Below are 25,665 nucleotides of genomic sequence, written 5' to 3' on the forward strand. Positions count from 1 at the left end.
ACACACTGGGTGGAACTGGGATGTTTTCATCCATCTTTGTATAGTGTGCGCCCTTCCCCCACTCTGCCCTCACACCATCTCCAGCAAAACTATTATAGCACATGTAGAATTTTTTTGGTGATAAGCCCTAGTTGCAGAAAAAGCCAGTCTCTGTTCAAAGTTGAAGCTCTCAAGTGTTTGTAAATCAGCTGGGACAACAGTCATCACCAACTCTCCTCTCATAACAGGCCTGATTCTCAGCTAGTGTAAATTAGTGTATGCTGATTTACACAAACTGAGTATGGGACACAATGTGCCAGCATCATTTGAAATGAATGAAATTAAACCATACTCTTACCTTAAAGTTTGATTTGCATATTGTGGCTGGGTTGCTCATTCCTTCTCCTAAAAGGGGGGGGGGGAAGCAATCAATGGGAAAATTGCACTAGGTGAAGACATCTATGGCATTTTCATTTTATGGCTGGACAGAGGCTTCCATTACCATTGTCAGGCTCAGTAGAAAATAAGCAGAAAATAAGCAATGACATACTCTGTCTTTGGTATGAAGGGCTGCAAGGGGAGGAAGTATGTCAAACAATCTGGTTTCTATCCCCTGCTCTGCCACAGACTTCCCCTATGACTAATTTCAGAGTAGCAGCCATGTTAGTCTGTATTCGCAAAAAGAAAAGGAGTACTTGTGGCACCTTAGAGACTAATCTAAGGTGCCACAAGTACTCCTTTTCTTCCTATGACTAAGTCACTTAATCTCTTGTACCTCTGCTTCCCTCACCATAAAATGGAGATATTATTTTCCTATCTTCTAGGGGAGTTGTGAGGCTTATTTCGGACAAATGGCAGGATTTACAGAAATACATAGTATTATTAAAAGGAAAAATCTCCTTTGCTATTTTCATACTTTACCTTCAACATGATTCTAGCTTAAGTCCTTATGTGGCCCTCATCAATAGAATATCATTCCCATTTTACGACGCCACAGAGAGACTAAGTGACCCGCCCAAGGTCACACAGGAAAACTGTGGCAGATCAAAGAATTGAGTCTGTGACTCCATAGTATAGGGTACTGTCTTAACCATTGGCCAAACCTTCCTCTAGTTCTCTCTTTGATTCTCTGTATCAAACTTTTGCTGCATCATCCCAAGAGCCCATGAACTGCACCCATGAAGGGGATGTGTTGGGGATTGAAAGGCGAGAGATGGCAGATACACAATTTCCTGCACCCCCTTGTTGGCCTGCTCTATTGGGCGTTAGGGTGCTGAGCTCCTTTTCTACTGATACACATGCAACAGCAGGACCAGGACAGTCCCGCACATTAAGCATAGCATCAGAGGGTCATGTTCTGAGCCCTATACTCATTTCGGGACATACCTTACTTTACACTTCCCAATGAAGTCGGTCATCTTTCACCTCTAGTAAAACACACATTCTTAGTACTCTTTCCCTGGTCTTCCCTCTCTCCATTCCTTCTGATTATTAGTTACCACTTGTCGCATCTTGTTTTAATTAGATTGCAAAGCCATTGGAGTACAGTGGAGCTCTGAGCCCACTTGGGTGTCTAAGTGCCATCAGAATTAAAAAAATAAATCTTCAGGTTGTAAAATGGTTATATACAGCCACCGCAAGGGGACTGTTTCCCACAGTACAGCACTGCACTGCACTAACGAGTGGGCACATTACGAGTTTTTTTACCTTCCTCTGACTCAGCAAGTATTGCCCTATGCAGAAATCAGGATCCCAGAATGGATGGAACAAATGTCTGAAACATGGCGGATTCTACATCACTTTAACTCCACAAATCATGTAGCGTTACTGTACCTTTGATAGCGACAAAGAGATTAATGTCAAAAGCATAGGGTTCTTCATTACAGAGATATGGCAGTGGCTTGGGAACCTAAAAGCATATAACAGGCATTACAGCCTGAAGGTCAAAAGGAAAGAGAAAAGTCTAGCGCATACCTGGGGACATTTTGTAACAGCTCTCTTCATAAGGCTCTGCAGAGCACCATGTGTCCCTTTCTCAGAGGACGCATTTTTCCCATGCCCTTTGCCTTCATGAATAATTGCCTAAGCTACTGTTTCACATACACAATTGTGTCACAAATGTTTACACCACTACCGAGGTAGTCATTTAAGCAAATGCACTTTTTCTCTTGGCCTCCAAAAGCGCTCTTGATTTTTCACATGGTGGTTAAACCCAAACAAATAAAATTTTAGTGCACCTTTGTCCTGATTTGGCACACCGTGTGTACTCAAAGTTGGCAGAAGGCTTGCAGTTTCAGACCTGAGAAGAGCGACTTGTAAACTCTCATCACTGTATTAAGTCTAATTAAATGGCTGCATACCATAGAATCAAATACCCTCAAACTATGGGTAGGCTTGATTCTTGATCAGAACATCTTAGCTAGAGCCCATCATCCCTATCACTTACTGTAAGCACTTAAAGTGTTACCAAATTCTAGAGAGAAGCCTGCCGATTAGCATTGTTTCTTAGCACATATGTTTGAGAGAGATGTTCTTCTTGCGCTGCTCACATCTGAAGATGGTTTTCTAAGCTATGCAGCCATACTCACCATGACTGAAAACCTGGCCCCACTGAAGTCAATGGGCATTTTCCCCATTGGTTTCAGTGGGGCCAGGATGTCATTCCACATCTTGGAGGCAGGATCAAGCCTTGAAGTCAGTAGAAAGGTGCTGGTACAACCAAGAATTTCTGTTCTCAGAACCTAGAGACCCTCATTCTATTTTCACTCAAATCATTTCTAGCAACCCAGCTGTTCTCTTGCTAACCTGGATGGGGTTTGGCAACACAAATGGCATGAGAGCTTCCATAGTAACAACCCACGGAGAGATGGTTGTGCCAAAGCTCTTGCCCAGAAATGGACCCAGTGGAACATATTCCCACTTCTGAATGTCACGAGCTGGAAAAAAAGGAAAACAAAGAAATATAATGAAATTTTCAGAAAGTTACACAGACTTCAGGCCAGTGATGGAGTGCCAGCTCTGCACACCAACAGCCAGCACCATCCACAGAGCAAGCAATGAAATGCCACCCACTTGCCCAGGGTAGTTCAACCATGACCTAAAGCAGTCATCTGAAGGGCTCAAAAGCACAGTTCGAAGTCCTCTGGGTAGGTCTCGCTTAGGAAGAGCAGCCAAAGTTAGATCAGGGTTCGTTAACATGTTAGCTAACTCCAACCCAGCCAATATTTTTCCCTAGCCTAGACACTGGTTAACATCTTTTACTTCCATTTAACTAGTTAAAATCAATCTTAGGGTCCATCTTGATTAGCTAAATTGAGCTACAAAGTGTTCACCTGTGTCTACACTAGGGAATATGTTGTACTTGTTAACGCTTTTCCCTCTAATCTACAGCTACCCTCTGCTGAGAGTGCCAGCTGTGGCAATGATTTATGTCACATCCCTGTCAATCAGGAATTAGACCTAAAATCAGCTCATTTCACATAGACAGCTAGATGACCTCCATTAGGAGTAGCTCTTAGTCATTACTGACCTGAACTGGATTTGAACCAATGCCTGAGTGTTGTAGACTATATTTTACTCCCACACCCCTCAGCCCATCAGTGTCCTGAGTAGTTTATATTTCCATCATTTAAAACAAATACAGTATCTGTCAATATTTTGAAAATCTTGCACAGCGAAAAGCATTCCCCCAGGGAATCAGAGTAATGCTTTTTACCACTCCAGTCATTCATAAGGACCATTCCAAAAATGTGCTCATGAGCTTTGTTGATTGGGATAGGCTCCCCAAACTTGTTTCCGGGGCCTACAAAGAACGCCTGAAATGGAAAAGAAAATGCTTTAACCAAGTCAAAGTTTTGAAAATAAAACCTTTGTTTACACCAATACAAATCCCCTGCAGGTAGTGCTATTAAAGAGGTGGGCAGACAAGACAGTCCCTTCCAACCCTGGTATTCTATGATTCCATGATTAAACTCGGCCCTGAATTTGCCAAAAGGCACGCTCATCTAAACTGCAGCTACCACATGCACAGAGCTATAGCTGGTGCACTAAGAAATATGATCTAGTCTCCCTATGCAGAGGTTATAATTTCCTGTAACAGAACCTTACGCAGCGAACTCTATGCGTCCCGTTTGTCTAATTAAGGAATCTTCCCTTCTTCTTTCCATCCCACTGCCACCTCTGCTTAGACCTTTGCGGCTACAGCTATCAGCTTAGAGACTGGCTAAGGGGCATGCCATGGGCTAACAGAAAATGAATATATTGGGTATTTCCTACAAGAGTCTCACTAAAATACACCATCCCTACCAGTCCCCAATATGCAGCCACTGTCCTTCATACCCCTTGCACTGGAATGATACTGAAGAGAAGTTAGCCTAGAATTGCTTTCTTTCCCATGGAATTCTCCCCTTTGAAGCAAGTTCTACAGCAGGCAATATACTGCCCAGATGGAGGTGCTATAAGAATGGTACCTGTATATAACCTATGTCATGTTATGTTTTCATAACAGGCTCAGCTTTTTACTCTCTTTTATTAAAGGGAAAGAGATGTAATATAATAAATACATCCTACCATTTCTAACTCAATGTCCAAAAGTTTGCAAGCACCGAACACTGGAGGTTTAGCTGTGAATTAAACAGAAAGGTGCATTATGAAGCTAAAATAAACAAGCAAAGAAGCTAGAAAATACAAGATGCAGCCAAACATATTCCAATGCCATGCTGCTCGCTAAGGAGAATAGTGCATTTCAATGGCATGACCATGAACTCACCATCGTCAGGTCGCATCTGCCCTACTGGTCTTTGAATTGTTGTCCCAGACACCACAACTGAAGATGCACGGCCATGGTAACCAACGGGTAAGTGCAACCTTGTTAAAACAAAGAATTGATTGCGTGTTAAATGCTGTATTACAATCACTAGAACCATGCACTGGGGAAGCTCAAAGCACTCTATAGTAAGTTACTAAGTTTCACTGTTGTCTAACCACTTTAGAATGCATTTGTCCTCTGAATGGTGCCACCTTTTTAGGCATCCATACTTATTTACTGACACTCAATCATTAGTTTCTTGCTATATGAGAAGAACCAGCTCTCAGATTAAACTGTCTCTGAATCAAGGAGCTGCAACTGACTCCTTGCAGTCACTCCTTTCTGCTACAACTAAACACAGCTCAGACATAGCGGAGAATGGAGACATGGAGTTTCAGACACTGTGGGACAGATCCTCAGCTGGTATACATCGTCATAGCCATAGCAGAGCTATATGTACACTTGCTAGAAATCTGTCCTTGGGGGATTATTTTCCTGGAAGGTTACACAGACCTTTGCAAAACGTGTAAAACACGACATGTGAGAAAATAAATAACTGAACTACGAACCAGTTAGGCATCAAAGCATTCTCCTTCCCTCTGAACATGATCCCAACATTCGTAGCATGTTGCCTTGAAGAATAGAAGTCAGTGTAGTCTCCTGGGAAAAAGAAAAGCACAAAATATAGATCAACTGTATGAAAGACCCTTATCTGGTAAGGTGAAGGAGCATAAACTTTCCACATTCTGTTACCCTGAAAAGGATGGGGAAGGGGAGAGAGAAGTAGAGGAGTTTGGAAACATGTAGTCACAAGACTGTAGTAATCATACAGATGATCTATAAGAGGGGATGGTTGCCAGCTGCACATGGAGGGTAAAAAAAGTTACACACTGCAAAACTGGTTTTTATTTTTTTTAAACTTGCAGTGAAGACTGGCAAGAAAAAACACCATTTCAAACCATTACCTACAAATATATGAACAAGCCACGTGCTTTGTACAGTTTAACCATTTTCTATTGTCATTTTCATTTTGCTGATGCTATTGAGAATGGAATACTGCTAACAGAGGAAAGGATTTTGTAAACAGTGCATCTACTGCCCCCTAGTGCCCTTTTTGGGAAATGGTTTGACTCACACTTCTATTACTTTGGTAGCCCTGATGGAACTCAAAATGTATGCAGTGGGAATGAAAAATATCAAAGATTATAAGAGACTTTTTTCCCCTTCCTAGCTCCACCCTTACCTGCTGAGCCCACAGATGGTTTCAAGTCCCCAGTCTAGCACCAGTTCCGAAGTTATTGACAGAAACAGTGTTGCCAATTCTTATGATTTTAATCACACATCTCGTGCTATTTTGTTACATCTGCAGCTCCTGGAGTCAGGTGATTATGTGAGAATCACAGTGTTCATTTAAAGAAAAAAAAGGCTTCCCTTATGGTTGCAGAGAAAAGCTTAAAATTTGACCCACATGCATCATAAAGGCTCAAAACCCAGAAGGCGAATAATATTTTATTTATTGTTAACTCTCACGATTGCTGGTGCCTGACCTGTCTGAACATTTGGGCTTGGTAGTACTGCAGAAGAACTTGCAGGCCACACTGGCAGAGACAATTTTTGAAATTCAACTGGTCACAGGTTAGAAATAAGGCTGATTTCACCCTGTCTCCCTTCCTTGGTTTGTATTTATCAGCTCTGTTAAAATCAGCCTCGATCCCTCATAAAAAACACACACTCATACAGGACTTGACTTTTCCTTCACCTGAAGGTCATAATATATGTGCTCAGATACCATAGTGACTGACAACCCTATAGAAATACGTGGAAATGGTTGCTCTGGTGCTTTCCAGAATTGTCAGACGTAATAATTTAACCTAACAAGAGTTACAAGTCCCCCAGGCACTCAGCCTCCATAAACCCAGGACCTGCAGGAGTCATCTTGCAACATCAGTGCAAAATTCAGCCCAGTGCTCACCCTTAGGGCAAGCACGACACTGCTCTGCTAGGGAGGATCTAAATGGGACAACTGAGCCTGAAGTTATTTGTAGACACAGTGTTCTGAAGTCAAGATAATCATCTGCCTAAAGAAAAGGGCTTTGAGCCAGTGGGGTCATACGGGCCTTTGGAGACATAGTTCTGACTTCAGGGACTATGTGGCACCAACGAACCTTGATTTGATTAAGTTAGTAAAAGTTGCTTCCAGAGGTCTTACTTCGGTGTTAAAATACAGCACACACGTTTTATTTGTGACATCTGTAATACCCACTTTACACCCATTCCTTGTCACAGCCACAGTCTGACCATCCAGTACATTTGGGGCGTGTGGGAATCTCTGTAGGTATCAATTCACGAGACTTACCGATTTTAGCTGGAAGGTGCATTATAGTAGAAGCCTGAGGTACAAATGCTCTAAAAATACAAAACAAAGATTACAACTCTCAAAAAAAGCTGGTGTCACCCTGGGCTGGCTTAGAGGAAGTTCAGTCTCTTTTTGCACTAACTTCGTTCTGGCATCTGCTTTGAAAAATCTTGCCTTGCTGCAATTCTGTGCTAGCTCATGGTGTATAAAGTAAGTGCACAGAGGGTACAGGCTGCTATTGCACTGAAGTGGTTAACTGATTCTACAAGCTCCTGTGAGGAAATGTACAATAGTGCACAGGAAGGGTTGCATGCCTGGAAGACCTCCCTCTTTTCCTACAGCAGCACATGGGAGGAAATGCATCCATTGAGATGCACTGGAAGGTGAGTATAGATGTGTCCTCACTGCCCTCTACTGGATGGAAGGTGTGATCTCAAGCGTTTCAGTTTCAGCTGCCCTCCTGCAGGAGGCCTACGAAGACGCTAACAGCATGTATATTACTGACAGCTGTAAAGATCAAAAGGTCTCTCCTTAGCACAGGTGTTAAGACATCCTTGTTTTCTGACCTCACAAGTGCTAAACCCTTCAGGCCTCTGGGGGTATGTCTACACTGCAATAAAACACCCGCAGCTGACTCAGGCTCGCAGGGCTCAGGCTGTGGGGGTATAAAATTACAGTGTAGATGTTTGGGCTTGAGCTGGTGCCCAGGCTCTTGGAACCAGAGGATTTGCACTGCAATTTTATCCCCCCCCCCATCCCAAGTCAGCTGACATGGGCCAGTCACAGGTGTTTTATTGCAGTGTGTAGACATACCCTGACTTTCACGCTGCATGCATGGGATTTATGGGACCAGGGCTGGCCTCATGCACGGGCCACCGCCCTCCCCCTCCACCCCTCACAGCCAGCCCAAGGCCCCTTTAACCCCCAAGCGCTAGGCCCAGAGCCGGGGAGGGTAAGGGTTGGAGACACCCTGGCCGGGGGCTCTTGTGGTGCACCAGGCTCCACTTGCTAGTCCTGGAAGGAAGGGGAGGGACAGTACTTCCTCCTCCCCTGCACTGGCCATTCCCAGGGCTGAATCAAACCCATCTCTGGGAACCTCCCCCAGCTGCATGAAGCTCTGCATGCCCTCCTCCCCCTGCTTCTTGCGCCCATCACTCCCCAGCTACGTGGGGAGCTGCCCACTGTACAGGGAGCTGCCCCTGCATTTGCCCAGGGCACCATTTTCCCCAACGCTGGTCCTGAATGGGACTATACTGATATCTATATATGCAGCCAGCTCCGATTTCATTACAGCAAGGAACCAACCTGAAAGCTTACCACAGGTTGATACTGTATTGTGCCTTCTAAGTTTACAAAAGGCCTTGAGAGCTACACAACAACAGATCCATCTCTCCAGAGCTATGTTAAATATTTACACAAGGCCACTATTAAATGATACTATAAAGTATAAAGTACACTATAAAGTATTGAGGGAGGGAGAGAAGACTGGAACTGCAGTGACATTCAACTACTCTTCTCCAGGGAACTGGACTCTGCCAGTGAGACTATAACATCTCTTTAGGTGATGGATTGATTGCTTCTGTTTACACACCAGCAACTTCTAACAGTAGTGTGCAACTAGCTCCCAAGCCTCAATAACAATAGCAACCAAATTGCTTCTCTCCTCCGACTCTCCATGAATATCTCCTCCAGCTGGGAATGATACCCCAGCTCAAAATACAGACAGACCCTGAGAAGGCTGAAGAGCCAAATAAAAGTGCTTTGTACATATGATGAGGAACCACGAGTGTTAATCTTGAGTCACTTCCAGCTCCCAAATGCCTCACCTTTTCCGTAGCTCAGAGTTGTCTCTCAGTGTTGGCTCACTGGCTGACAGTAGCTTTTGGAGAAGCGTTCTAGCTTCCTTCCAAGCTTCGTGGCCCAACTCCATGAAGTCATTAAGGGCTGGCTAAAACACAGTATGAAGGTAGAGATGTGTGAGAGAACATTTGTTTTCTCAACTCTCTTTGCTGTACATGTGTCATATCTCCTGTATTACCAATATTGAGATTAAATTACTAATCCTGAAGTAACAGAGCTCCATGCCAGAGACTCTGCCTTTCATGATCATTAATATGGTCTTATTGTTTCTTTGTGATCCCCCACTTGTCAGCCAGTATACATCTATTGTATCTGACTCATACTTAGATTGCAATGTCCCTTCCCCAAAGAGAATGTTTTTGTACAGCGTTTATCACTATAGGGTCCTGATCTGTGCGAGAGGCACCTAGGTGCTCTTGCAAACCAAATAAATAAATAAATCTAGTAATAATTAAAATCATCATCCACCTACATCTTCAAATACCATGGAAGCTTGCAATGACAAGACTAGTTGTGATCCGAAATATAAATTATATTCACCCCCATGCAGACAGACAGCAAGGGCTATGTACCACTTAAATCCCACTTAATCCAAGTTGTTTCCTCTTGGAGATTCTTCCTCATGAAGATGCCAGAAACATAAGGGTTTAAGTGGGACTGGAGTGGCGTATAAATCTTGGTACTGGCCCTCTGAACTCGGTGGATTTCACTCCGTAGTGCACTTCTTAAATCAGGAGAAAAACTTTTAGGAGAGCTCATTTATTTGACTTTTCTAAATTTTAAATTGCAGGTGCTCTTTGTTAGTGGCTCCATTCCTAAGCAATGTAGGTTCCAATTCAGCAAAGTGTGCGCTCCCCCTACACCTGCCACTTCTGCACAGGAAGGAGAGGCCTGCCTGTGCTTTGCTGAATTGGAGCCATAGTTAGGTCATCTAACACTCTGCTTCTGTGGATTGCGCAGAATCATCTGAGTAGCAATGTGCACCCAGTGCCAACCCAGCATTGTTACACTCCAGTTTTAAGCCAGTAATTGCATTCAGCAGAGTTACACTGACATGAAACAAGACCACCACAATGGTTAATCAGTCCCAATTCCCCATGCCCCTCACCCCCCTTTTTTTCTTTAAAAAAAAAAAAAAAAGGAACAAACCAACAACTCAAGCATTCACATGTAAACTACCACAATGCTCTTGATCTGAGTCACTAAAATTTCATATGGTGGAGATGGACATTGTCAAATTGTATGATAAATACCTGGTCAAAGACATCCTGGTGCTTGGAGAGGGCTGGTCCACTGAACAGATGTTTAATAGCACTCAGTTCCAATACCTGGTCTCCAATTGCCACCCCAATCCTGTGCCTAGGCTACAGTTGGAAAAAACATGTTTATACCTGTGGCCAATAATGCTCTTATGAGGGTTCTGGGGAAAAACAAGGGAGTACAAGGAGTGTAAGTGGGGCAGGAGTTGAGGAGCTACATTGGTGCCTACCTTACCATAGTTATAATTAATGGACAAAGGCTGCTGATTTTAAAATTTAAGAGGAAGGCAGGGGAAGCTGCACTATTTTTTTTGGCAAATTCCTCACAGATTTTGAGGGTGGAAGGACATCCTTCCACCCCAACCTTCCAGGAGTGGGGTAAGGGGAGGATATTGCCCTTCCCTCCTGCCTATCTATCCATGGTACTCATATACACTCCCCCACCCCATCACCATAGTATCAGAGGGCCACACAATCTTTGTGAGTTTATCCCCACGTCCCCAGGAGGTAGGGAAGTGCTATTATCCCCATTTTATAGATGAGGCAGAGAGAAGCTAAGTGATTGCCCAAGGTCACACAGGAAGCAAGGGGTTGAATCTGAGTTACCCAAGACCCAGGGTAGTGCTCTTATCACTGATCCATCCTTCCACATGGGAAGGAGGAAAGACTGGTGTGGAAGGTTCCCTCCATATGTATATTTACCTCTATCACTGAAAAATGAAAATAAAAACAAACAAAGCAAAAACCCTGCTCATTTGTGACAGTTTTTAATAGGATTTACACAAAAACTCTGTTCAGAACTTGCACTGCTACCTTTGCAGTGGCACAGACTACATCCCCCCTACCACAGCTGTGCTGAAATCAGAAAGACGCTTTGGCATTACAAACAGAAGTTCCAACTGGTAGTGAATTTAAATGAAATATAGCCATAGTAACCAGTTTCATTCCAAAGAAAAGTACAGATATTCAATTTTGTCTCAACGAAAATAGAATAAAACCAGTACAGATTAAAAAACAACTGCTTTCAGCCTCTCTTCTTTGAGCAAGACCCCAAATCTGATTTGCACAAATATAATCCTAGATGTTTATTCAGCAAGCATTCCTGCCAGAAAAATCTCAGGGCCGGACAAGTTAATTTGTAACCTGTAGCCCTAAATAAAATCTGTTATTTTAACAGAGCGATTATTATAATATTGTGATAGGACATTAATTTCCAAGATATAAAATTATTTTAATCAACTTTAAAAAAAATTGAGACATTTGCCCAAGAATAGTTACTAGGGAAGGAAAACGTGCACTATGTAGTAACACACAAACACACGCATCTGAGAACAGATTAAGGGCATGTCAGCACTGCAACAAAACACCCACAGCTGGACCATGTTAGCTGGCTCGGGCTGTGGGGCTATAAATTTGCAACTTAGGGTTAGCTGGCTCATGTTAGCTGCATCGGGCTGGAGCCAGGGCTCTGGGACCTTTCCCACTCATGGGGTCTGGTCCAGAGCCCAAAATCAGCTTGAGTCCAAATCAGCTGACAAAGGCCAGCTACAAGTGTTTTATTGCCGTGTAGACATGCCCTTAGTTTCATCATCCAGCTTTTATCTTTGGAAAACACCAGATAATTAGAGCCAAGGCTCTTCTATGCTGGAATTCATTTTTAAACTACAACTGAGAGGCAAAAACAATGCTAGAGTAACTGAGAATCATTATGATGATTCTGCAATGTTCATTAACCATTGATAATCCTCCAGCTTCTGTTTCCAGAGGTATCTGCTTGCCAGCTCTCTCTTTTATGATGCGTGTTTGGGGGAGGGGTGTTTCAGAGGCTCCTGTCCTTCACTGCTAAATGTGCACATGAATGTAATCTGTTGCAAACAGCAGTGCTGTACTGTAAATTGGAGGTACATGGTGTGATTTTCAAAAGAAGTCTAAGGGAGTTAGGGACCCAATTCCCATTGAAATGGCAATTGGGTAACTAACCCCATTGGGCTTCTTTCAAAACCCCTAGTGATATTTTTCTTGTATGGCCAGAAAATATAAGTGTTGTTATAGCTGTGTTGGTCCCAGGATATGAGAGAGAGACAAGATGGGTGAGGTCATAGCTTCTTCAGGTCAAGTTCTTCAGATCTGAAGAAAAGCTCAGTGTAAACGTGAAAACTTCTTTCCCACCAACAGAAGTTGGTTCAATAAAAGATAGGCCCTCACCCACCCTGTCTCAGAAAATATAAATCCCACAGTGTGGTCCCTGCACATATGCACTGAACGGAACATTAAATATATAAGACAATGGTTTTCAACCTTGAGTCATTTGCAGACCACTACAAAATTTCAAATGGATGTGTGGACCCCTTTGGAAATTTTAAACATAATCTGTGAACCCCCAGGGGTTCATGGACCACAGGTTTAAAACCACTGTTTTATGGCAATGACAAACTTTTGCGGCCCCCTTAGACAGTCTGTGGGCTCGCAGGAGTTCACAGACCACAGGTTGAAAACCACTGATAAAGATACAGAAGAGACTTGACTTGTCCACTCAGGTTAGTAAGTTGCAGGGTTAGAAACAGAACCCAAATCTCCTGACTCTCAATCCAAATTAGGGGAAAAAAATAAAGGGTAGGCCCTTAATTTATAGGATTAGAATTGTGGTCCTGTAGACCACTATCATGTTTAAAACAAAGTTCACTTGAAAAGATATTTAGCTTGGAAGGATTAGATTTTTAAATCAGTAAACATCAATTCCACTGTATATACAGGAAGTGACAAAAACGTTTCATCAATAATGTTCCAAATTTACTGACATGCAAAGTAAGAAAAATGCTGCTTGAGATCTTATTAAAATTTGATTTAAGGATATTTACTGTGTATATTGACATCTGATATTGACAATTTGTGTTTTAATGCTTATAAAACTAACTTTATATCGCAATCTCTATGGTCACGGCCTAACTATATTTTACACAGCAATTATTTTTTTATCAAATTTAGCTTTCAGATACATCAATTCATATTGCTCACAATGAACATTCCACAATACAACTAAGATTAGTAGTATATAGGATAAAAGTTAAAATGGGACTTTGAGAGGGAAGAGGAAGGAGGGGTTAAACTCAGCCATAAAGGAGATAAAAAATGAAAAGGAGTACTTGTGGCACCTTAGAGACTAACAAATTTATTAGAGCATAAGCTTTCGTGAGCTACAGCTCACTTCATCGGATGCATTTGGTGGAAAAACGACATCCGATGAAGTGAGCTGTAGCTCACGAAAGCTTATGCTCTAATAAATTTGTTAGTCTCTAAGGTGCCACAAATACTCCTTTTCTTTTTGCGAATACAGACTAACACGGCTGCTACTCTGAAACCTATAATAAAAAATGGTGCTGGTAAAAAAAAAAAAGTGAAAACTTTGTAGCATACAGAGGGGCATGAGGAAATATAGACTTTTATACTCAAAAGCAGAAAATATATTATATGCATTTAATATGGATTTAAAGAAAATAATGTTCTTTAAAGAAATAGCCCTCAGGTCATCAGATCAAGAAAAGTCAGTATAAATGTTGAAGCTTCCTAGTGTAAACAGCTAACCCCTAAGATTCCCAGCCAGGAAAGCCTTTCCCGTCCCTGGCATCTGGGGATCATCACACCGCATTTGAAAAAAAGAAAAAGAAAAAACTTTTCTCCTCATTCATAGCCTCTGAACTTCAGAGCAAAGATTCACCCACAACAGCAACAATCTTTGCAACACAAAGACAAAACAGCAGATAACTCACCTTCTCCTCTGTAGAGAAAACCCCATAGGGAAGGTTCTGAAGAGGGAAATCTGAGTTCTCTTCTATCTGGATGAAGGACATTTTGAGCTCAGGGCAAGCTATGATGCAAACACACTCCCAGCTCGGCTACAACCACACCAGAAGAGCCTCCACATGTTGCATTAGACAATGTGGATCTGCCGGGCCCACCCTCTCCTTCACCCTCAAACCAATCAGAAGCCAGTCTCCAGCCCACCCCCTTCAGCCCTGCTCCTGCTTGTAGATGGTTAATTAACAGCAGAGTTCTGCATGACTCAGCAGTAGGGGCCTCTTCACCATTAACCATTTCTTGCTAGAGCCTCTGTGAGAGGAGTATATTGTAGGATTACTGAGGGGAAGACTGTTCCCCCTTCCTGAACCCTTGATTACTGGGAGAAGCTATAGATATACACCTGCTGGGCCAGGAGACACATTTATTTCCCATCTGTTGGGGCCACTTGGCTATAAAAGTGATAGTAACAAATGACCCTACAAGAACCCACGCACAAAAGGGGAAGCTCAGATACCATGGGGAAAGCAGACAGTTTTTATTTAGAATTTGTTCAATTTAGAAGTTTCACAAGAACTAGATTTGGCTGATTCCATCTATAAAACTCTAGCTGCTGAGGTGCGAATATCTGCAAAACAGTGGCAAAGGACAGAAACCACCACCTCACTCTATCCCATATCCTTTGCCAGCCTTCCTAGGTCCCTTGGAGGAAAACCTAGACCAAAAAATTAAAAACCCACCACTACTGTTCTACATGTGGACACAAGGCTGAATGTAAAAGCAGGACATTTTAAAAAGAATTAAAAATAATGAGGTAGGATGGGGGAAAAGATTCCTTTTCAATAAAGATTTTGAGACTCCTGGCTATCAAACCACAAAGCTGATTATCCCAAATTGATTTTGGTGGGGGATGAGTAGTTAAATGAACAAAAGATTTGCTTGGATTTATTTTGACTTGCTCTGCTTAATGTGGCAATCGTAGTACCAGACTCAACTACTTTAAATTGGCACAGCTTCATTGACTTCAGTGGTGCTATGCTAGTTTACATGAGCTGAAGCCTTGGCCCATATAATTTCAGGAATGTTCTTTGTATGGAAAAATTAGCTTCCAAGCAGTTACTTACTGTGTTTAACTGAAGTAGTGTCATAGTATACCATGAGATTTGGATACCGACATTATTACAGTAGCCAGCATTTATTGCTAAACATTTCCACAGCTGATTTGATTTTATCTATGCCCAAACAAAAGTCATAGTTGAAGCATTAAGTTTTGAGAATGTGTTTCATTGAAACACACTTAATACCCCTTCAGAATTAGGATTTTTAATAGCATCACATTCAATGATGCAACAGATGCACTGGTATAAAGGGAATTAAATGCTCATCCGCTAGCACCAGGCAGACCATCTACTAGGATGTGAAGCATCAATGGTCGTACTACTGTCATTAAGTGCAGCAAGAGTCAAATCAAGCTCCAGTGTGATGTGCTATTTCTATTTTAGTGCATGGAATAATAAATGGTGAAGGATGTTGTTCAAAGTCTATTCATTGTATCCAATGCGCTTAACTCCTAGAGGAATTTTTGTAAACTTGAAAGACAACGACAGCATGCCCTCAACAGCCAGGCTACAAAGACCTATTTCATTGGTTCAAAATAGATTTGCACAGAGGAGGAATTGGATAAGGTTGACTCTAAATCTTTGTCAATACCCCCATCTGATTTTGGACTAGCAGCATTTTAAGCTCTAGTTTCCTCCTGCTTAAGGGTGGTGGTTCCTAATATGTGAGGTCGGGGGCACAGTCGTTCCTGCCCCATGTCATAAGTGCAGAACCAAGTGACAAAAGGGAGCTCCCAAGGCAGCTGCTTTCCCTGCACTTGTTTCACTCCTCCTCACTCAGGGATGTCAGCCTTACTCCTGCTCCTCCCTCCTCCATGGAGGAGAGAGGCAGCAGTTCCTTTAAAGCCAACCAGCTTCTCTTTATGCGTGTTGTGCCTGTTCTCTGGTCAGTCCTGCAGCAGCACAACCACACCAATGGGTCACTGTGTTAAATATGTAGTGGAGATGGAGGAAGAGAAAAGAAGCTGGGGGGGCAGGGGAGGGTGGAACAAACAGAAAGAGGAATGAAGGGAGGGACTGACAGTAGGGGGAGGAAGAAGATAAGGGAGAGGGGCCAAAAACTTGAGAAGGATGATGCAGAAAAGAGGAAGGGAACTGGGTTAAAGGGTAGTAGGGGGAGGGTAAAAAATGGTAAGCAAAACCCGCAAAAATATTAAAAAAAAAAAAAAGACAAGGAAAAATACAAGAAATCAAGGGAGATGTGAGTACCATGCCATGCCATTGCATGACACGTGGATGCACTGTTCACAAACATCATAAATGAGGATCTTCTTTAACCCAGAAAGACTGGGGCACCATTGAAATACCTTGATTTGCAAGACCTTGATTCATGCCCTCCCCCCATGTTCCATAGCCAACGAGTCCTTAGGAGTTCATGGTTCAAAGTCCATACCTGATTTTCAAAGTTAAAACCTCCATATGATGTTCCTGAAGGTATAAAATGGTTTTCTCCATCATCTGAAGTTGCAGATTACCTCACATGATACCTAATGTAGTAAGACCCTTTGTGCAGTGCAATGTATGGTACTTATCTGGTAATTGTCAGCAGCCACTTTTCCTGCAGGGTTCAGAATTTTAAAGGATGCATTCAGCATTGATTAAAGAAAATTAACATTTTAGATAAAGCCCAAATCCTGAATGGCTGAGCAACTGCACATAAAATCTCATTTGTTCCACAAATATTTGAAAGCTGTTTAATTGGAAGTAAGAGTCACCAAGAGAGGTAAACTGAGGATCAGATCCAGAGAGAAATTTGAGTCCTACTTCTGCATATGTGTAAGTTTTGAAAAGAATCCAATGTGGGGTGAGCTTACGTGTGCAGTTACAAAAAAGTCACATACATTGTTATAGCTATAGCACATAGCCTTTAAACAGACACTGGTGATTAGGTGGGTGTGAACATCTGTGGGCAGAGTGACTATCCAGGACTTCACAAGAAAGGCAGCTATGAGTCACCGAACAACTGCAAGACAGCCTTGTCTACACTGCCACTTCACAGTGCTGCAACTTTCTTGCTCAGGAGTGTAAAAAAACAACATCCCCAAGTATTGCAAATTTCAGCACTGTAAAGTGGAAGTATAGACAGTGCACCAGTCGTGCTCCCAGCGCAGTAGCTACTCCCCTCGTGGGGGTGGTGCCATGACTATGCAGCCATGTTAAAGTGCTGCCGTGGCAGTGCTTGAACATTGCTAGTAAAGACATACCCTGAGTGAGAGAAGTTGATTCACAAGCTACCAGGTCTGTTAAATGGACACTAAATCTGAAACATTGCCTAAGGGTTTCTAACCTTTGTATAGCGTAGATCACATCTTAATGAAGAAGTTGTCTCAAGGGCCAGCTCTCCCAATCAGAACTGCACAGACCAAATCCCCTAACATATGTTAAATCATCACAAATTAACAATAGCTACAGCAACCGTTTACATGGAAAAATGACAATATATGTTTAGCTACTTTGAATGCAATTTAGCAGACTGAAATCATGAGGAGCCATCATCCTGTGACTGCCTGGTTCTCCAAGCCAGAAGTGGCTCCCACCAACTGCAATGTTGGAACCTCTGATCCAGTCAATTTCATGAGGCTAGATGAAAAACAATTTCACATGCCTCACTTGCCCCAGGAGTTCCCTGTCACCTTTTATGATCACATTTACCTATTTTAAAGTGCTTTTTTATATATCTTGTTGCTGATATATAAGTGGGGAGAAAAAAAAATCACTGACTATATACAAAAAGTGTTTTCAAATGAACAAGTTAAGAATGACGATAATGACTTTATTCCCTCCAGTCTTTCAATAGGTAGGTGTTACTTGTAACAGTAGGTAAAATAAATTCAGATAAAAGTTGATTTAATTGCTGTTCAGATCTACAAGGGTAGCAGATGCATTGTACCTGGAGAAACCAGAGACAAGAGGTCCAAATCAAAATAAAGGGCTGAGAAGCAATCAGTGTGACAGATACCAGTGATCAACACAAAATACCCCAATTTTTTAAAATTTTATTTAATCAAAGTTAAGACGTGGATAAACATAAATACAGCACAGTTACTTCAGATCATTCTTCATATTTGTGTACATACAGACTGATGAATGTAATCCCAGTGAAACCTTCAGTCAGCAATGAAGTGCATACTAGCCTACCCCGCCCCCACACACACACAGAAACAAAATCTAATTTTTTTTTAAAAAAACCACACAAACTTATAATCTCAGCACGCACTCTCTCATTACAAATGATTCATACATAAATAGGTAGTGGGTGCAAACAAGCTAATATGCTAACATGTATAACCTTTCTTGTTAATGAAAACCAGAAGCAGCCATAATGATTAAAATACATTCAGTTACTGATAACTAGTTGTGCCATGAGGCATTACCAAAAAAGAAATCGTGCTGCAGAGAAAAGCTATATACAACAAGAAAATAAACTGCAAATTTAATGCATGCATGTTTTGTACTGGAAAAGCACAGCCCTCCCATGTTTTCTCCATGTTTGTTATAAAAGCCCTCTGCACTCAACTAAAATTAAAATGATCTTAAAGGATAATACTTGTAAAGTTTACTTAAGTCTTCAGCCACAGAAAACTGCAATGAAAATAAATGTTCAGAGTCATTTTCAAAACAAAAACAAAATCTATTCTTCTGATGACATGCATGATTAAAAGGTCTAGGCAAGATACACTGCTCTACATTCCTGATGACTAAGGAAAAAGCTCAAGTCAATTTAATCTGCAGATGGTCAGGGGATTTTATATTCCAGCAGAAGTAGCAGTTCAGATCTTCTGAATCTTTTCCCCAACAACCACAGGATTTTCTTTCCTGATTTTTTCAGCAGCATCAGCTTTGTAATTGTAAGAGCAACTGTGTACATCTGAATAACGGTGCACACCACAGTAAACGTTTCCACACCGGCATTCAAACCCTGAAAACAGAAATATTGACCTATTAAGACAGACACTAAAGATGACTTAATTCTACAGGTTTGGCCTTTTTAATATCCTAAATTCTACATTCACATTCGGTATCAAATCATCTCAGTTACCAGCGTGTCAGTCAGTCAAAGCCAGTTTCTGCTGCCAAAATTGCTGACATATAAAGCACCAAAGTTGTAAATCTTTGTTGTAGTGACTTTTATAAAGAGCCCTCACTTCAAATATGCATTGCTATACAGCACAACAAAAATACACACCCTCAAGACTTGCTGTAGACATTTTCTCAGTCACCAAGCAGTGGAACAACAAGTGATTTTCAAATACTTAAACTGAATCATACCACTTCATTATGAAGGCTGATTAATGAGCAGACTATTACATTTACCTCAACTCTCCAGGCCATTATATAAGAGCTCTCAAACAGGAGCATTTGTAATGAAGATCATTTTGCTTAATAAATGAAACAGTTAAACACAAGGACATATGAAGAGTCCTCTTTAATAAGAGCTACTGGTTGAAAACACCTTAGGGCCAACTTTTACTTCAAATCCATCAAAGTCAACAGACTAACCCACATGTGAATCTGAAGGCAGAATTTGGTCCTTTGATATTAATTGCATAACTTAGTCTTGGACTAAAAGGTTTCAGAGTAGCAGCCGTGCTAGTCTGTATTCGCAAAAAGAAAAGGAGTACTTGTGGCACCTTAGAGACTAACAAATTTATTTGAGCATAAGCTTTCGTGAGCTATAGCTCACTTCATTGGATGCATTCGGTGGAAAATACAGTGGGGAGATTTATATACACACACACAGAGAACATGAAACAATGGGTTTTATCATATACACTGTAAGGAGAGTGATCACTTAACATGAGCTATTACCAGCGATGGGGGGGGGGGGGGGGAAGAGAGGAGGAAAACCTTTTATGGTGATAATCAAGGTGGGCCATTTCCAGCAGTTAACAAGAACGTCTAAGGAAGAGTGGGGGCGGGGGGGGGTGAGAAATAACATGGGGAAATAGAAAAGGAGTACTTGTGGCACCTTAGAGACTAACAAATTTATTTGAGCATAAGCTTTCGTGAGCTACAGCTCACTTCATCGGATGCATTTGGTGGAAAAAACAGAGGAGAGATTTATATACACACACACACACACACACACACACACACACACACACACAGAGAACATGAAACAATGGGTTTATCATACACACTGTAAGGAGAGTGATCACTTAAGATAAGCCATCACCAGCATGGGGGGGGGGGGAGGAGGAAAACCTTTCATGGTGACAAGCAAGGTAGGCTAATTCCAGCAGTTAACAAGAATATCAGAGGAACGGTGGGGGGAGGGAGAAATACCATGGGGAAATAGTTTTACTTTGTGTAATGACTCATCCATTCCCAGTCTCTATTCAAGCCTAAGTTAATTGTATCCAGTTTGCAAATTAATTCCAATTCAGCAGTCTCTCGTTGGAGTCTGTTTTTGAAGCTTTTTTGTTGAAGTATAGCCACTCTTAGGTCTGTGATCGAGTGACCAGAGAGATTGAAGTGTTCTCCAACTGGTTTTTGAATGTTATAATTCTTGACGTCTGATTTGTGTCCATTCATTCTTTTGCGTAGAGACTGTCCAGTTTGGCCAATGTACATGGCAGAGGGGCATTGCTGGCACATGATGGCATATATCACATTGGTAGATGCGCAGGTGAACGAGCCTCTGATAGTGTGGCTGATGTGATTAGGCCCTATGATAGTATCCCCTGAACAGATATGTGGACAGAGTTGGCAACGGGCTTTGTTGCAAGGATAGGTTCCTGGGTTAGTGGTTCTGTTGTGTGGTGTGTGGTTGCTGGTGAGTATTTGCTTCAGATTGGGGAGCTGTCTGTAAGCAAGGACTGGTCTGTCTCCCAAGATCTGTGAGAGCGATGGCTCGTCCTTCAGGATAGGTTGTAGATCCTTGATGATGCGTTGGAGAGGTTTTAGTTGGGGGCTGAAGGTGATGGCTAGTGGCGTTCGGTTTTCTTTGTTGGGCCTGTCCTGTAGTAGGTGACTTCTGGGTACTCTTCTGGCTCTGTCAATCTGTTTCTTCACTTGAGCAGGTGGGTATTGTAGTTGTAGGAATGCATGATAGAGATCTTGTAGGTGTTTGTCTCTGTCTGAGGGGTTGGAGCAAATGCGGTTATATCGTAGCGCTTGGCTGTAGACAATAGATCGAGTGGTATGATCTGGATGAAAGCTAGAGGCATGTAGGTAGGAATAGCGGTCAGTAGGTTTCCAATACAGGGTGGTGTTTATGTGACCATCGCTTATTAGCACTGTAGTGTCCAGGAAGCGGATCTCTTGTGTGGACTGGTCCAGGCTGAGGTTGATGGTGCACCAACATTCCACACAAAGATGGACTACAAGCCGTCAGGAACAGTATCCCTGATACTGTCACGGCTAACCTGGTGGCTGAACTTTGTGACTTCGTCCTGACCCATAACTATTTCACATTTGGTGACAATGTATACCTTCAAATCAGCGGCACTGCGATGGGTACCCGCATGGCCCCACAGTATGCCAACATTTTTATGGCTGACTTAGAACAACGCTTCCTCAGCTCTCGTCCCCTAATGCCCCTACTCTACTTGCGCTACATTGATGACATCTTCATCATCTGGACCCATGGAAAAGAAGCCCTTGAGGAATTCCACCATGATTTCAACAATTTCCATCCCACCATCAACCTCAGCCTGGACCAGTCCACACAAGAGATCCAATTCCTGGACACTACAGTGCTAATAAGCGATGGTCACATAAACACCACCCTGTATCGGAAACCTACTGACCGCTATTCCTACCTACATGCCTCTAGCTTTCATCCAGATCATACTACTCGATCTATTGTCTACAGCCAAGCGCTACGATATAACCGCATTTGCTCCAACCCCTCAGACAGAGACAAACACCTACAAGATCTCTATCATGCATTCCTACAACTACAATACCCACCTGCTGAAGTGAAGAAACAGATTGACAGAGCCAGAAGAGTACCCAGAAGTCACCTACTACAGGACAGGCCCAACAAAGAAAACAGAACGCCACTAGCCATCACCTTCAGCCCCCAACTAAAACCTCTCCAACGCATCATCAAGGATCTACAACCTATCCTGAAGGACGAGCCATCGCTCTCACAGATCTTGGGAGACAGACCAGTCCTTGCTTACAGACAGCCCCCCAATCTGAAGCAAATACTCACCAGCAACCACACACCACACAACAGAACCACTAACCCAGGAACCTATCCTTGCAACAAAGCCCGTTGCCAACTCTGTCCACATATCTATTCAGGGGATACCATCATAGGGCCTAATCACATCAGCCACACTATCAGAGGCTCGTTCACCTGCGCATCTACCAATGTGATATATGCCATCATGTGCCAGCAATGCCCCTCTGCCATGTACATTGGCCAAACTGGACAGTCTCTACGTAAAAGAATGAATGGACACAAATCAGACGTCAAGAATTATAACATTCAAAAATCAGTTGGAGAACACTTCAATCTCTCTGGTCACTCGATCACAGACCTAAGAGTGGCTATACTTCAACAAAAAAGCTTCAAAAACAGACTCCAACGAGAGACTGCTGAATTGGAATTAATTTGCAAACTGGATACAATTAACTTTTAGGCTTGAATAGAGACTGGGAATGGATGAGTCATTACACAAAGTAAAACTATTTCCCCATGGTATTTCTCCCTCCCACCCCACCCCCCACTGTTCCTCTGATATTCTTGTTAACTGCTGGAATTAGCCTACCTTGCTTGTCACCATGAAAGGTTTTCCTCCTTTCCCCCCCCTGCTGCTGGTGATGGCTTATCTTAAGTCTCCTTACAGTGTGTATGATAAACCCATTGTTTCATGTTCTGTGTGTGTGTGTGTGTGTGTGTGTGTGTGTGTGTGTGTGTGTGTGTGTGTGTGTGTGTGTGTGTGTGTGTGTGTGTGTGTGTGTGTGTGTGTGTGTGTGTGTGTGTGTGTGTGTGTGTATATATAAATCTCTCCTCTGTTTTTTCCACCAAATGCATCCGATGAAGTGAGCTGTAGCTCACGAAAGCTTATGCTCTAATAAATTTGTCACTAAGGTGCCACAAGTACTCCTTTTCTTTTTGCGAATACAGACTAACAGGGCTGCTACTCTGAAACATGGGGTAATAGTTTTACTTTGTGTAATGACCCATCCACTCCCAGTCTCTATTCAAGCCTAAGTTAATTGTATTATGAAATATTTCTTACCAGTAAGTCCCACCTTCTTCCGGCACATGAAACAGCGATTCTTTTTCTGTTTTGGTTTGTCAAGTGACTTATCTTGTTCTTCAGATGTAGACTCTGCACTCTCTGACACTAAAGCTAATATAAAAGAGATAAAACACTGAAAAAAGAGTGGAAAAAAATTGCAAGAGATTTGTTTGAACCACAAGAGAAATTTGAAGCCTATTTTGTAAATTCAAGCTCTGGGACTTGTAACCTTGTTGTAATCAATTTTTCCTTCCATAATCTACAATCTAGTTATGTGTGGAACTCTGCTTTAGCAATATTTCTGCATCACACAACAACAAGTGCATTTGAGCTCCCTCTTTCTAAATTTAATTATCCGATCTGATTAATCCAAGAGAGAAGTCAGTTGACAGTGCTAAATGTTTTATATACAATTCATAACCTACAAACTACTGTAAGGACTAGTAAGATAAAAAAAGACCCAGGTTTGAATATACACAAACTGTTCCTTTTAAATCTCAAAAACCAAGATTTAAAAATGGCTCTGAAGTTATCAAGTTTGGCAAGATGCAAGTGTAAGGTTTAACAGTTTCATAAAATTGTTACAATTAGCAGTATTCAAAGCTGATTCAAGTCAAGTGAGAAGCACAGATAATTTACCAGAGTTCAACAAAACACTTCTCCCTTCCGCAATGCTGTCTCACAATGCTATCTTGCCTCACAATGCTATCTTGCGGAAGATAACAATATTGGATCAAACAACTTTTGGTATGTCAGATTTATGCTACTGAAGGCTAAAGACATCCATTGCCAATGGAGAAAAGAATTTAACTATAAAATCTGAGGGAGAACAAATTATCCAAAATGAAAACTACATCCTTTTGGGAAGGTGGAGCTGTAAGTTTCCAGGCAATTGTAATCTTCTCTCACATCTGAAAGACTTGGGCTGCATATGGGAGAATCCAAGTAGAGAACATACAACTGAACAAATTGCCTGACCCAAGAAAAACATGAATGGTATTTTGTTCAGTTGCTGCCCTCTTCTCTACACCTTGGTGTATTAGAAACTTACAAAACTGACAGCAAGGGAAATTAACCTGGTTTTAAATGGGTCTGTAAGACAAACACTACCTACCAGCTATCTGCTAGGTCACAAGAGGACAAGTTTACACTGCCTAGCGTGTAGGAAAGTGAGCAGAAGAAATAGGGTGTGCAAGGGAAGGGACAGATAAAGAATGAAAGGAGGCCACAACAAGGTGAGTGCCAGCAGAAACAGGGCTAATCACATGAATTGCTAAAGAAGGGATACAGCAGTAGTCCTAAACGTTTGACTGTACCTTGGCTACTTTTTCCTGACAATATACACACAGCTGCATGCTTACCAGGCAGAATCTGTCAGAGATACAGTGAAGTATCACTTAACAGCTCTCTACCAATCTCACTACTACTCCTAAAGACTCACCTTTACTTGACAATTCATGCTTTTTCACGGTCAATAGTATCTGAATGTTTGGGATGTGCTTAGTATGTACATACAACTTTGAAATTATCAATGGTCCAACTATAACTGTCAAGTGTTTGCAAAAAGAAAAGGAGTACTTGTGGCACCTTAGAGATTAACAAATTTGTTAGTCTCTAAGGTGCCACAAGTACTCCTTTTCTTTTTGCGAATACAAACTAACACAGCTGCTACTCTGAAACCTGTCAAGTGTTTGTTAACTAGAAGTCCACTTTGTAGACTGGCAATCTGACATGTTGAAAACTAATAAAATCAAAGTTTATAAGAGACAGGAAAATAAGTTTGGATGCAAAATAGGAGAAGCTAAGTCTTTTAGGACTAACAGGATGAAATTCTAAAGTAACCAACTCCACTGATCTACTCAGAGAGACTTGGGGACAAAGCATGACGTGCAACAGCATGTACAATAGCAGCAAGGTGTGCACAAGAAAGGAAAAACCTTATTTTAGTGAGTTATCTTAAAGTTACTATTTAAGGAAAATTAGTGAGCTGCAAAATAAAGGTTTGTTACAGCAAAGACCTAATGCAAAAAAATACATCAATTTGGCTGAAAGGTTAACCTAGTGAGGATAAATATATAAATGAAACGTATCCATGAAGACATTCATTCCATTATAAAGCAATATTACCATCATGACACATTTGTACCAAAGAATTTTATATGACCTAATATGCATGTCACCAAATGTATAGTATTTAAGTAAAACTTTCACTTACCTATAGTACATAGCTTAAAATCTGTATTATGCATCTTTCCTCTCTCTCTCTGGAGCCTTCATCTAGGAAGTCAGG

At 41.8% G+C, this 25,665-nt stretch overlaps 2 protein-coding genes and 1 long non-coding RNA gene across 7 annotated transcripts in view; all 3 read right to left on the minus strand.

Annotated features, from left to right (window-relative positions):
- The window catches only part of FAH (fumarylacetoacetate hydrolase), a 36,368-nt gene extending 22,138 nt beyond the window's left edge, over positions 1-14,230 (minus strand). Inside the window, exons 1-11 of the mRNA XM_038419403.2 lie at positions 14,029-14,230; positions 10,256-10,366; positions 8,969-9,090; positions 7,143-7,192; positions 5,356-5,446; positions 4,748-4,845; positions 4,549-4,601; positions 3,695-3,794; positions 2,785-2,915; positions 1,813-1,888; positions 338-384 (exon numbers count right to left, since the gene is read on the minus strand). Of these exons, the coding sequence (XP_038275331.1) occupies positions 338-384; positions 1,813-1,888; positions 2,785-2,915; positions 3,695-3,794; positions 4,549-4,601; positions 4,748-4,845; positions 5,356-5,446; positions 7,143-7,192; positions 8,969-9,090; positions 10,256-10,366; positions 14,029-14,109 (960 nt within the window). The 5' untranslated portion in view covers positions 14,110-14,230. The remainder of the gene's footprint in view (positions 1-337; positions 385-1,812; positions 1,889-2,784; positions 2,916-3,694; positions 3,795-4,548; positions 4,602-4,747; positions 4,846-5,355; positions 5,447-7,142; positions 7,193-8,968; positions 9,091-10,255; positions 10,367-14,028) is intronic.
- A 3,923-nt stretch (positions 14,231-18,153) lies between these two features.
- The window catches only part of ZFAND6 (zinc finger AN1-type containing 6), a 52,413-nt gene continuing 44,901 nt past the window's right edge, over positions 18,154-25,665 (minus strand). For 4 of the 5 annotated variants that reach the window (XM_038419820.2, XM_043493423.1, XM_043493424.1 and 1 more), the window contains 2 exons: positions 23,373-23,486; positions 18,154-19,093 (listed from right to left, as the gene is read on the minus strand). In XM_038419820.2, coding sequence (XP_038275748.1) covers positions 18,945-19,093; positions 23,373-23,486 — 263 coding nt within the window. In that variant the 3' untranslated portion in view covers positions 18,154-18,944. The remainder of the gene's footprint in view (positions 19,094-23,372; positions 23,487-25,665) is intronic. The other variant, XM_038419821.2, reaches the window with a different exon arrangement.
- On the minus strand, positions 24,707-25,584 carry LOC122456014. Its single transcript, XR_006274614.1, has 2 exons — positions 25,056-25,584; positions 24,707-24,921 (listed from the first exon to the last, which is right to left on the minus strand). It is a non-coding gene; the product is annotated as an uncharacterized LOC122456014 (long non-coding RNA).

Source organism: Dermochelys coriacea, chromosome 10 (genome assembly GCF_009764565.3).
Source record: "Dermochelys coriacea isolate rDerCor1 chromosome 10, rDerCor1.pri.v4, whole genome shotgun sequence".
Taxonomy (NCBI): Eukaryota; Metazoa; Chordata; order Testudines; family Dermochelyidae; genus Dermochelys; species Dermochelys coriacea.